Raw genomic sequence first — 14,468 nt, forward strand, 5'->3', positions numbered from 1 at the left:
GGATGACCTTTAAAAATTATGGGCCACCTGGGTGTAGGTGGCACAAACCCAAAACCTTCTCAGAAGTTGGTTTTAGGTTTATACGCCACTTTTGGTTAATCTGATTTTTTGATTTAAAAAAAAAATTTTTCCCTCCACCCTATTGACCAGTGGCGGATTCAGAACATAATTTATGGGTGGGCCTAGGAAATATCTTGGTGGTCCTTCACCAATATTGCTACGGCGAGCAAGCATACCAAAACTTAGTGTTACGGAATATCTCTTACAAATGCTGTGAAATAGTGATATCACAGTAGAACAACCAAGTGGCACAATTCAGTGCCACTTGGTTGTTCTAGTGTTAAACACTAATATGTTTTTTTTCATGAATCTGATTTTGGGTGGGCCCATTGTCAAACTGGGTGGGCCTGTACCTGGGTTTTTTTTTTTTGCTGAGACTTTTCGGTCATTTGTCCCAAATGGCTTGAAAAAATTCGGTCATTTTTAGTCATTTTTGGTCATATATTTTTTTTTTTACACTTTCTGGTCATATTTTTTCGGACATTTTGACCAAATTGACTATATTTTTTTCGAACATTTTGCTAAAAAAAATCGGTCAATGACCGATAAATGACCGAAAAAAAACCCAGGCCTGTACCAATCAGGCCCACCCGGTAAATCCGCCCCTGATGTTGACGTGTATTGTTTTTGATTGTTGGTCAGAAATAAAAACAACTGAACTGACATGACGAATTTTAATTTAATGGTTCAAACATTTTATTTTTATTCATTTCTGAACGATTTCAACGTTTAACGATGTAAAAACGGCAATTATAATTAGGCTACTGTACCCGATAACTCCCTTTCAAACATAAAATTTTAAAAACTTACCGAATAAGGCACTTGCCGAAAAAGGCTCTCGCCGAATAGGAAACTTGCCAAATCGGACTAGCCAAAATGGGCCATTCCGGAATCTAACATATACGGTAATATAATAATTGCAGCAGAGTACCACATCAGCCAATGACAACTAGACATGAAGGATATTGGACCAATATTATTAGTGGCTTAGTACCACTAAGTCACTGGAGTTTTAAAAAGTTCAGTAGGCCATAGCCTTGATTAAATCTTATTGTTTAGGTGTGGTCCATGCAGAGTAATTGCACCTAAGTTTTCCCAACTTTCTATGCAGTATCCCAATGTAATGTTCTTGAAAGTCGATGTGGATAAATGCAAGGTACGGTTCTAGTAGTTAATCTTTCTGCAATCATTTTAACAGTGACTTCAATTGCTATCTAGCCTCAGTACTAGACTATATAGTGATTCCCCTAAAAACGAATTTTTCGTAAAATAACCCGAAACTCGAATTTCAAATAAAACAGGCTAATGTTTGTTTAAACTCAAAAACTGAAATGGCTCAGGTAAGAAGATTGCTATTTCTATTTCTGCACTAAAAATTAAACCAAAACCGCTTTTCAGATTTCAGCAATCAGCAAATATTTCACCTAGGCCCAAAACCCTGTCCCTAATAAGATTGAAAACATTCTGACCGTCTGCACTAACTTTGCTGTTAAATCACTTCTGGTGAACCTAGAATTGCCATTGAAACATCAATAAAATCGGAAAATATTACTCTAGCGCTATGTGGCAAACAAAAGTTACAGCAACCGTTAGATGGCGATAGTAAATTTCGCGTTTCTAGCAATTTTACCATTGCGCAAGTGCGGGCATGCTTTTATTATGTCTGTTTTGATCGGGTCATGGAAAAGGTAAGGAAGTGTAATGAAGAGTAGCCTTTGCCTAGGATGCAGAATAATTCAGACATATGCATTAGAGCAGCGGTTCTTAAACTGGGGGGCGCGAAAGGTTCACAAGGGGGGCGCGAGCGATGTTAAACTATGTGACTAAACGCATGTGACTAAGTGGATTTATTGCCAGGATAAAGCAAAAAAGTCCCAATGCCATTGGATCTCACTGCGTGATTCATCGTGAGGCTCTGGCCTCTAGGACTCTACCAGCTGCAATGAAAGATAAGCTTACAGTAATCATACGAGCCGTCAACTTCGTCAAAACCAGTGCCGTCAATACAAGACTGTTTACCAAGCTGTGCAAGGATATGGATTCGAACCAAAAGACTCTCCTCTTCCATACATCTGTTCGTTGGTTATCGAAAGGTAATCAGTTAACCTTAGCCCTCGTGTATGAAATGAGAGATGAACTGATGCTATTTTTGGAAGCTCATGGGAAGCAAGATCTCCTTCTGCCCATTTTCATCAGAGAAGTTTCAGCTGGAGTTGGCATACCTCGTGGACATTTTCGAGGTCTTCAATAACTTAAATCTGCTCTTGCAGGGCAAAAATACTAACCGGATTAATAGCTGTGATTCCATTCGAGCATTTGTGGCAAAGCTGGGGTTGTGGCACCGCCGAATACAAATAGGAAATGCAGCTTCATTTCCCAACCTAGATACTGCACTTGACAAAAAGCAACTTGAACTGGAAGGTGAGCTTAAGGCTGAAGTGGAGGCTCACCTTCAGCTTTTGAAACAAGAATTCGAACGCTATTTTCCAGACTTGGGTGGATGGATGGATGGATGGTCATTTTATTTTTGTTTGGATGCGAAACGCCGAAACACACATAAAACAAAAACTGACAGTGTGCATCCAATGAGAGAGTGCGAAAGACCGTAGCCCTGAAGGCGTAGGAGGTCGTCGAGTCTGCACTCTCTCATTCAAATAGTTACACAAAAGAAAGTATTGCGTTGATAATATTGTTGCAAATTGACACAAAAAAGAAGATGGAAGGAAGAACAGAAAAAACAAAACAAATACAGATACTACAAACAATAATAACAATTAACATAGTCAGGTAGTGGATGTCGTTTTTATAGCTCTTGATTATTGAAGAAGTGTATTTTGCACATTTTACTGAAATATTTGAAGCTTTTGTTCATGTTTTTTTTCATATTTTGAGGTAAATTGTCCCATACCTTGATTCCCATGCATTTTAAACTTTTTTGAAATAATTGGATATTTGCCAGTTTAGTATAAAGTGAATTGGAACTTGAACGTCGGGTGTTATACGAATGAATAGATGATACATGTGTAAAGAAAGTTTTGAAGTTTTCCGGTAGTTTATTATTATAAAATTTGTACATAAATTTGCTTATTTCTAGTTTATAAGTAGAATTAACAGTTAGTATTTTATTTTCTTGATAGAGTGGCAGTAATTTAGTTTTCATTTCAAATGCTCCTGTAACGATTTTAATTATCTTATTTTGTCTAACCTGAATTCTATTCAAGTATTTTGTGGGTGCGCATCCCCAGTTGATAATTCCATATTGTAGGTGCGAGTGTACAATGCTATAATAAATATTGATTAGAACTTTTCTAGTAGTGAATTTTCTAAGTTTGCTGAGTACGCCTGAAGAAGAGGATAGTTTTTTGGAGAGGCTATCAATGTGTTTATTCCAGTTGAGTTTGTTATCTATTGTGATTCCTAAGTAGCGCGTGTGGTCAACTTCTTTAATTATTGTATCATTTAATTTTATTTGCATATCGGAGAGTGTAGTCTTTTTATTGTTAAAGAGTATGTAGTTAGTTTTACTCAAGTTGAGTGTCAACTGATTGTTATCAAGCCAAGTGTAGAGTTTACATAATTCTTTATTCATTATCGGTTGTAGGTTGCTGGTAGTTTTTTGAGCCAAATAGAGAACTGTGTCATCAGCATAGAGTAGAGTTTTCAAATTAGTTGCATCGGGAAGATCGTTTATGTAAACTGAAAACAAAAAGGGGCCAAGTACACTGCCCTGAGGAACTCCAATAGTAATATTTGAGCGAGAAGAGTTGATTTCCCCGCCATGTACATATTGCTGCCTATTGGTTAGATAGGAATGAATAAGGTTTTTAACGTTTCCCCTTACGCCATAATGATTCAACTTGTCGATTAAGATTTCGTGATTAACTGTATCAAATGCTTTTTTGAGATCTATAAATACTGAGCACACAATGTGATTGTTGTTTAGTTCATTTATGATATCTTCATGGAAGTGAGTAATTGCTAAATTGGTTGAGTAGTTTTTGCGAAATCCAAATTGCAAAGGGGAGAAGAGTTTATATTTGTCCCAGAAATTAGCCAAGCGTTTGTGAATGATTGTCTCAAATATTTTGTTGAAAGGCGATAAAATCGATATCGGTCTGTAATTCTGAGGTTCCTGCTTGGAGCCTGATTTATAGATAGGTATGACTTTGGCTATTTTCAAAGCTTCAGGATAGTGTCCACTAATCATACAGTTATTAAAGACTCGGGTAAGATAAGGAGCTATTAAGAACTTGGAGCTCTTTATAATGGTCAAGGGAATGTCGTCGTATCCTGGGGACTTGTTATGCTTGAGGTCATCAATTATATTTATTACTTCGTTATTATCTGTTGGTTGCAGGCTGACGGAAGTAACAGGGCTAGACCGTCCATTTTTTAAAGTATTTCTGTAATTTGTGCTTATTTGTTTACCTTTGGCTAGTTTATGACCAATATTCACAAAATAGTTATTCATTTCCTCGCAGATTTCTTCTGGTTTTTCTGTAGTTGTGTGATTGTTAAGCGAGATTTTGGATGGTAATTCATTAGTTTTGTTTTGTTTACGTATTATCTTGTTGATAGTCTTCCAAGTATCTGAGGAAGTTCTACCTAATTTGAATATTTCTTTGTAATAAGCCTTTTTCGCTTTGGTTTTTATGCGAGTTAGTTTGTTACGAAATTGCTTATATTCATTGTGTATTGTGGGATCCTTATTTTTGAGAAATTTTCGAAAAAGTTTATTTTGTTTTTTGATAAGCTTCAAGATACGATTAGAAATCCAAGGTTTACCTGATGAGGAATGTTGTTTACGTGTTTGTTTAACTTTAGGAAAATGTAGGTTTGTTAAGAAGATCATTTTAGCAATAAGCCATTCAATACTATTACTGCTTATTGCGGTTGAAGTTTGAAGGTTAGAGTCAAGATCAGCTAGATATTTTTCAAGCCTTTGTGCGGTGATTTTTCTAATCAATGGCCTCGACTGCTCTTTATGTGATGCCGTAAAGTTTGTTTTGACCATAATGGGCAAGTGATCCGATACGTCACTTGAAATTACAAAGGGTTTCATTTTATGGGCGTGTAAACAGTTGGTGTAAATGTGATCAATAATTGTGCTAGTAGTTGTAGTTATTCTAGTTGGTATGTTTATTAGTTGTAACGCACCCGCAGCGGTAACTTCATCAAAGTAAAATTTTAATTTATTGTTTTCTTTATACTTTCCAAAGTCGATGTTGAAATCACCTAGGATCAGATACTTCTGTTTAGGTTTGAATGATTTAATCAAATTAATAAAGCTTTCCTGAAAGGAGCCTATGTCGCTAGAAGGATGGCGGTAAATCGATCCGACGATAAGAAACTCATTGTTAGGCAACGAGATTTCAGCCCAGACGTCTTCGCAGTTTTTTAAATTAAGGCGGAGAGTGTCTAAGTTATTGAAAGTTAATTTATTTGATAAGTAGATACCAGCTCCTCCTGCTTTTGTGCTGGAATTTACGTTAATTAATTTGTACCCAGGAAGCCGAACGAGACTTTCAGTGCTAGTTGTTAGTCGTGTTTCAGTCAAACAGAGTATATCTATTGGTTTTAAAATGTCAGAAAGGAGTTGATCTAGTTTTTCTATGTTTTTATTTAGACTCACTATGTTAACATGACAAACAGTTAGATCTGACGTCGTGTTAGTAAGTAATTCTTTTATGACACTGGTGGTTGTGTGTTTTTCACATACATTTCGATAGTTACTACTAAAGTCTTCATCTATTAATTCCATAAGCATACCGTTGTGGTATTTCCAAAACAGTTAAAAACAGGTAAAAGTAATAAGTAAAGAAAAGACAAGAGGAATAACAAATACACCCACCATCACAGCTTTTTTAGATCGTCTTCTTTGTTAAATATAATTGAATCGAAACCATCACTCTTTCTCACATATATCCGTCCATTTGTAGTCCAAACATATCGGTATTCTTTGCTTTTTGCTTTTTGTTTGCAGAGCCAGAAAAGCCTCTTTCGTTGCTGTGTTAAATTTTCGTTAATATACAGTTCTCTCATTCCTTCTATTGGGAATACTTGGTCTCGAGCAGCTTTGCGATTTTTATAGATGCGGTTGCGCACGTTGCGATTGCTGAAGCGCACAATGACCGCAGGTGGTTTCGCATCATCCTTCTGTTGTAGTCGATGTGCTGCTATAATTTCATCTTCTTTTACTTCAACATCGAGTTTGCTGGCCAGTTGAACAACGATATTGCAAATGTCTTCATTTTTCTTCACTGGTATTCCGACAAACTCAAGATTTTGTCGTCTTTCATATTGTTCTAGATTATCTAATTTGATACATTCTTCGTTTGTTTTGGTTTCTAATTTCTTTGCACTAGTATTTAGTTTTTCAATTTCTGTTTCCTGTACCTTGTTTGATTTAACCACGGTCTCGTATTGTTTCTTCATCTCTTCATATTTGTTGCATATAAAGTTTTGGCTGTCTTTTAGCTGCTCAATTTCAGTTTTAAGTGGTAAAATCTCTTCTTCGTGCTTTTTTACCAGTCTTTCCATTGCTTTGTTTATCAATTCTTCAATTCTAGGCATGCATTTTTCAACCATTTTATCCAAACTGTCTTGATTAGAGCTGTCCGAATTGCCCTCTCTTACAGAAGTACCAGACTTTCTTGATTTTTCACTTGGCATTACGCCCGAAGCCAGAGAGCAGAGAGAAGAGAGAGAAAAAAAAACACGTCCGTTCAGCAGAACGACAATTTTCTGAATGAAAATTGTCGTTCTGACAATTGACACCGACGGTGACACCGACCTTCCAGAATGGAAGATGACAAGAAATCCCTTTCGTGCTAACGAGGACATTCTTCCCGACGGTTTGCAAGAGGAATTCTTGGAAATAAAGTGTAACTCCACTGCAAAAGACGATTATGAAGCAATGCCACTAACTGATTTTTGGGTTAAATATTTGCACATATACAAGGGAGTGGGTAGCGTGGCGTTACGCGCACTTCTTTCGTTTTTGTCGTTATCTGTGCGAAAGTGGCTTTTCTACAATTTTGAACATAAAAACAAAACATCGAAACAAACTTATTGATTGTGAAGCCGATCTGAAGTGTGCATTATCAGCTACAAAGCCTCGAATTAAACTTTTGGTTTCCGAAAAACAATTACAGATCTCTCACATTGATGAAAGCTAAATCTAAATTCCTGTAGTCATTACACTTTAATGTTTGCTAATTTTGTAGTTTGGTGGGGCGCAAGTTTGGATGGCACGTCAAAGGGGGGCGCGGCTCAAAAAGTTTAAGAACCCCTGCATTAGAGAATGTAGAAACCTATTTAAACATGCAGTCTTAGAAATTAGCATATTTTTACTTTGGCAAAAACGTTGCTGAGGCCAAACGGCAAAAGTTGAAATTGCCTCGACAAGTGCTGTAAACGTTTCTTACGAAAAAATTGTAGGCTACCACAACATGGAAAACGAGAAGCGAAAAATGTAATAGAGTAGTCTATCAAGACCACATTGTTTGATTTGTTGTGATGTAATAATACCAAAAATAGCGATAAAGCGAGCAACGCGATATGCACGCTGTTACGATAATTCATGTTAAATAACTCACGGGGTAGAAGTATGTTAATTTTGGCTCGATTCAACGTTCGAGTCAGCACGAATCGATTTAATTTTCCCGACCGGTTGTATTGCGTAACAACAATGCCCAATAAGGAATTTACATTTGTGTTACATTAATTCGACATCTAGCGACGTTGAATTATCATAAAATAGCGTTAGTTGCTCAACCAGGTACCGTACCGGCAACAAATTAATAGGTCCCTGCGAGAAGATTGCCTCGATTTACGTTTACACTAACATAATTTTGGCACAATGGGAATACTGCGAGCAACACAAATACTGTTTGATAAAGAACTAGTCCGAATCGGAATCATCAGATACTGCATCGGAGGATGAGGTTGTCTCGTCATCACTGGAATCAGACACATCAAGAGGCTCAACACTTGGCTGTAAATCTACACTGTCTTCGTCGTTCGCAATAAAGCGTCCACTTTTTGCGGCTTTCGTGCTTTGATACCCATCAACACGCCTCTTTCTCTTTCGCCAAACTCCATTAGGGTGTTGACTAAAGAACAAATGTATGGCTGTAGCATATCGACTGGGAGGAATGTCTCTTCCTGCACATTGCACTCGCATTAGTGCTCTTTGGCTATCATTGTTGAGACGCATTCTAGAGAAAAGAATAACACAGTTTCAACAACTTTTTATACATTTATCCTTGATTTAGTACATTGTAAACCAAAAAGTACGCAATAAATTACATTTCATTGGTAAATCTTTATACATTACTTTTTATGGATTATCAATTTATCATACGTAATTTTATTACTCCATATACCTGTCTTTGCTGAGCATTCTGGCAAATGAAGAAAACACACACTCAACTTCCGCATAGGAAAGAGGCAAAACGACGCATATCTCAATTAATTGCAGAACGTTTTTGAGTCGCATATGGTGAAGAATGCTACTTTGGGTACTCGAAACAGCACACGCTGCAGTCTGGAGTCAAACTTTCGCTGTTGGTGCTAGTTTCTTGAAGACGCAAAACTGCCCGTTCATGAACACGCGATGTCATATGATCAGTGTCACAATCAATGTGCGAGGTCTTGCGACGGGCTGCTTGTATCTCGATTGAGCGTGCTGTTTTGATTGTAAAACTCTTATGCTATAGGTTATCATCGGTCATTATCCTGAAGTAACCTCTGATTACGAAATCTGTATTATGTAACGTGTATTCTTGGTCTTTCGATTGCTACGTGCAGTTCTAGAGTTTTCTTTAAACTTGCTTGTTTATGCCGCTCAATGCTACGTGACCAAACGGTGAGTTTGTGTGATGCAACATTACGTAACCTTCTCGAAGTTACTAGACCGAACAAACCTTTTATAAATAGTGGTGTAATTTGTGTGATTATGATTATTGAGTTGATTATATTATTATGGGAGTTGTATTATGACGAGTTGATTATGAGAGTTGTGTTATGAGTTGCGGATTGGTAGTTGGTGCAGAAATCATTGTTGATTGAGAATTGAAGTAATCGAATACAAGTAGATGAGAATTGGTGCTGATATAAATTGTGTTCGAAATTAGAGTTATTTGAGAAGCCGTTCGTTAAAGTCCTTCAAGAAGTTAGATTATCATCTCACTAGTAGAACCATTCGACATTTAATTGACTGCTTTTCGGTTTGACCCATTAAACTACGTCATTGAACCTTTCCAAGTCTTTTTCCTGGTAAGAGATAGAAAGAAATCGTGACAATCAGAAGCACTACTTTTCTTTACAGCCGAAGTACCATTTAGCCTTCAAAAAAGCCAATTGGAATCAATACAGTCTCCTGACCAATGAGTCTGCTGCAAAGTTACCATCACCTGAAACATGCAACACAGACGAGGAATACCAGGACTTCTGCAATGCCATAATAACTGCGGCAAAGGCCACAATACCACGTGGCCATCGAACCAGCTATACACCATGCTGGATTGCTGGGACTGTGAGTGTGAAGCTCTCTATCGCTCCTACTTAAGCGCCACAAGCACCGCCGCCTCCTGACTACTTGAGCGGCTGGACACAAAGAAGCTTGAGCGATGGAACGAAGCTGTCCAAACCATCGACTTCTCACACTCAAGCCGCAAAGCATGGAGCATCATCAACAACCTCACAACGCTCAGCAAACTCCCCTCGTCAGTGCCCCGTTTCTGCTAATGCCATCGCTTCCCAGCTAGTGCAGAACGAGGTCTACAAGACAAAGGACCGCAAGGCATCCCGCCTTGTTGCCAAGGAAGTATCTGCCCTTTGGCGAGTGAAAACACCACAAGAGGAAGCAATCTCTGGAGACTTTACCCCAGAGGAATTCGCCACTGCCCTCCGCCTAGTGAAACCACACAAGTCTCCAGGGCCCGATAAGATCTGCCCTGAGCTTGTGCTCCATGCTGGCTGTTACGATATAAACCAAACTAGAAACATAACTTGGCTTTAATCAACTTAAATTCGTGCTAAACAAACAAAACAAATATAAGGTTAACTAAATATATCTACGGTAGACATAGTTCTGCACAATTCTATTCTCCTCGTTCTGCCAGTATAACTGCAAGATGAATCAGTGGCAAGGCTAGAGTACAGAACTAGAAAAGCGTACAATTACCTAGAGCACACATGATTACATAAGCGAGTAAGCAAGGTGAACTACAGGCAAGCAATCATTACATTCCTCCCCGCTGATTTATGAACATGTTTAGAATTTCGATACTTGTTGTCTCAAGAATATAGATACATCAATGTTTCACATAAGCACCATATCGGTCAGGTTCTTTTCGTACTCGAGAGGATCTGCGAAGGGCAGGAACCTTAACATCGATCACGGCCGGTTTGTGCGAGTGTTCAACAACCGGATTTTCAGGTGTAGACTTTGGAGATTCAAGTCCGGACTTTGGTGATTCAGGTGCAGGTTGTGAATTTAAATCCAGTAGTTCGGGTGAGGCGGTAACGTTGTTGTCTTCTGCTGATTTTTCTTTTTGCGGACAAGGAGCAAGGTCTGTAGTCGATACAGTTGATTCTCGGCCGTTTGGATATCGAACATATGCAAAGCTAGGGTTCGCATCGAGCAATTCAACTTCATCTACTAATGGCTCGTCCTTATTCCTGACAAACCGACGAAGCAGGACAGATCCTGGTTGGAGCAACCAACCAGGTAAACTCTTCCCGAGCATTGAACGTCGTTCAAACCTAAGAAAACGTTCGTGCGGAGTAGCATTTGTGCTGGTGCATAATAATGATCGCGCTGCATGTAAAGCGTCAGGTAGGACTTCTTCCCACCTCTCCTGTGGAAGTTGACGATCATGTAACATTAACTGTACGGTTTGCCAAATAGTTTGATTCGTTCTTTCTACTTGTGAATTACCAGTGGGATGATATGGTGTGCTCCTACTGGTAGCCACACCTTTACTTGTAAGGGAGGTTTTTACATCATTGGACATAAAGGCCGAACCTCTATCACTATGTACGTATCCAGGAACGCCAAATAGTACAAAAAGTTCTGATAAACACTTTAACACTGTTGATGAGGATTGGTCTTTGCATGCGAAAGCAAATGGATAACGAGAGTACTCGTCAATAACCATTAAAATGTATGGTTTGACACCTTTTACTGGACCCTTGAAATCGATACTTATTCTTTCCCAGGGACTGGTGGCACGTATTAAATGTAGGTTTTTATCCAAGCTGTGATAGCGAGGCTTCACTTCACAACACGAACGACAGCTTTTGCAAACATGTTTCACATCATCTAGAGAAAATGGCAAGTTTTTTGAACGAGTGAATTGCCAAAGACGAGTAACTCCAGGGTGCCCAAGTTGGCGATGAATGTCTTTTTGATTGGGTTGTTGAGAGTAGCTAGCGATCACTTTGGAGCGAGATAGAGTGTCAGGAGCAACGTTATCGACTCCTGGCCGATGCTCTACACTGTAGTCGAAGCAACCCAATTCTGCTCTCCAAAGTTGAATTTTGGCATTTTTGACTTTACCTTTGCTAGTTGGGTCAAGCATAAATGAAAGAGCTCGTTGATCAGTAATTAATTTAAACTTTTTACCATGAAGATAGTGACACCAACGTCTAACTGCTTCGATTATAGCTAAAGCCTCTTTTTCTACAACAGGGTACGCTCTTTCGCATTTTGAAAGTGTTTTTGAGAAAAAGGCTACCGGTCTCCCCCCTTGGTTTAAAGTTGCAGCTATTGTATGTTCAGATGCATCACAATCAACCTGAAAGGGCAAGTCATCACGAATAAACGATAGACAAGTATTCATAAGTCCTTGTCTTAATGATTCAAAAGCTTGTAACGCCAGTTGAGATAAGGGGAAGGTGTTTCCAGTAATTGCGAGGTTTAGTGGACGTACCTTTTGTGAGAATTGAGGTATCCAACGAGCGTAGTAAGCGAACATCCCAACGACTCTTTGAAGTTCAGTTTTACACTTTGGAACGGGTAAATCCAGTAGTGGTTGCAATCTTGTGGGATCGGGTTTGATTACTCCATGAGAAACCCTGTAGCCAAGTACGTCGATTTCGTATTTGCAAATAAGAGATTTTGAATCGTTAAACGTTAAACCTTCTTCATCAGCAGCTTACAAGAGAGCTTCGAGCTTATGATCATGATCTTCTTTACTTGTTCCAGCAACTGTGATGTTGTCTAAATATGCATATGTCCCTCGGAGTTTATGCTTGCGGATAATATCGTCTATAATTCTTTGAAATGCTGATACTCCATTTGTAACTCCGAAAGGGAGTCTACAATATTGAAACAGTCTACCTGCGGCTTCGAATGCAGTGTATTCTCGATCTTCCATGCACAGGGGAACTTGGTAATAAGCTGACTTTAGATCTAATGTGCTGAATATCTTTCCGTGGGCAATGGCATTCACTTGGTCATCAATTCTTGGTAAAGGAAAGGCGTCAAGAAGTGTAAACTTGTTAATGGTGCGAGAGTAATCTATTACCATCCGCTTTTTATGACGTCCGTCATCTGCGATTAAAACTTGAGCTCTCCAAGGTGAAGTAGAAGGCTCTATAACCCCATCAGCAAGGAGTTTGTTGATTTCCTGGCGAATAAAATGCTGATCTTCTGGATTAAAACGTTTAGACTTCGTCACGATTGGTCGGACTCCTGGATCCAGATTTTTGAATAGACGAGGTGCTGTGACTTTAGTCGCTGCAACACTACAGTTTGAAGGTGTTATTATGATATCCTCTTTTTTACCATTGAATTCAAAAATCACCCGTCGATGCAGCGCCATGAAGTCTTGTCCGAGGATGATGTCTGCACAAAGTTCGCGTCCAACTCCCAGTTGTAAATCATATTCGCGATTAAATAAAGTCATTTTAGCAGCAGTCTTTCCGAGACACTCAAAATTTTTAATTTCGCGAGCTAGTGAAACTGAAGAAGTGGGTCCTGATGGAGGATCCAGCCCAAGCCATTTCGCAACCTTCCAGTCAATGTGGCTATGAGATGCCCCGGAGTCTAGAAGAGCAGTGATGTGTTTTCCGGCTATTTCCACGGAAACTGAAGAAGACGACAAACAGGATGGCACACCGGCTAAAACCGACAATAAATAAGAAGAAACTGTTGAAGCGACAATGCCATCTTCAGATCCAGACGATAAGTGCTGATCTCCCAGTATTGAAGCAGATGTAGATTGTGCTTTGATACGATTGTTTTGTCTTTTTTGTGATTTTAAACAGGCTCTTTCGAAATGGCCCTTTTTTCCACATGCTCGGCAAGAAGCGTCCCGAGCAGGACATTCCATCCTTCCGCCCGGGTGCAGTTTTCCGGAGCAAAAGTAGCATTTCCTTAGTGGGATATTGGCATTTCTTGACGATGCAGCGACGGAAGATTGAAGAGTAGTTGAAAGACATCCGGATTGATTGTGCGCTTGTTCGAGTAATTCAGCCTTAGCAATAGCATCCTCAAGGGTGAGTGATTTTTCTTCTAGTAGTTTCTGCTTGATAGCTGAAGAAGAGATTCCAGTAATAAATGCATCTCGAGTTAATTCCCTTTTGAAATCTCCTGCGCTGACAGCTCGCCACTGGCAATCTCGGGCAAGTGCCTTGAGTGCTCTTGCGTACGACGTGATAGTTTCATCATGCTTCTGTTCCCTGGTGAGTAAAAGGTGACGGGCAAAAGTTTCGTTTTTCTCCTTTAAGTAGGCTTTATCGAGTACTTCCTTTGCTGCGTCGAAAGTAGAACAGTCCTCAACAAGGTCGTACACTTCAGGTGACAAATAGCAGTGCAGTAATGCTATTTTATCTACTGCTGAGAAATTCTGAGAGCTTTGGTCGCCTTCAGAGGGTTCACGGCTTGGCACAGAACGCTGAACTGCTTCAAGAAAGGCGTTAAACGTTTTCAGCCAATGTCTATAGTGCTTAGCAGCAAGTGCGTCACTCGGGTCAAGGTCTAGCACTTTCGGTTTCAACAAACGTTCCATCACCAGATAAATAAGTTGATTAAATTGTTATGATATAAACCAAACTAGAAACATAACTTGGCTTTAATCAACTTAAATTCGTGCTAAACAAACAAAACAAATATAAGGTTAACTAAATATATCTACGGTAGACATAGTTCTGCACAATTCTATTCTCCTCGTTCTGCCAGTATAACTGCAAGATGAATCAGTGGCAAGGCTAGAGTACAGAACTAGAAAAGCGTACAATTACCTAGAGCACACATGATTACATAAGCGAGTAAGCAAGGTGAACTACAGGCAAGCAATCATTACACTGGCCATGCCCTAAAGTCCTGGTTACGTAGATTCCTCTCTTCCTGCCTGCACCACCTCACAATCCCAAAAATCTGGAGAAGAGCTTTAGTA

At 39.2% G+C, this 14,468-nt stretch overlaps 1 protein-coding gene across 1 annotated transcript in view; it reads left to right on the top strand.

Moving 5' to 3' along the window:
* The window catches only part of LOC145780747 (thioredoxin-like protein 1), a 93,927-nt gene that overhangs the window by 24,774 nt on the left and 54,685 nt on the right, over positions 1 to 14,468 (top strand). Inside the window, exon 2 of the mRNA XM_082592374.1 lies at positions 1,120 to 1,216. Within this exon, the coding sequence (XP_082448500.1) occupies positions 1,120 to 1,216 (97 nt within the window). The remainder of the gene's footprint in view (positions 1 to 1,119; positions 1,217 to 14,468) is intronic.

This window comes from Aplidium turbinatum, chromosome 12 (genome assembly GCF_918807975.1).
Source record: "Aplidium turbinatum chromosome 12, kaAplTurb1.1, whole genome shotgun sequence".
NCBI classification, from domain to species: Eukaryota; Metazoa; Chordata; class Ascidiacea; order Aplousobranchia; family Polyclinidae; genus Aplidium; species Aplidium turbinatum.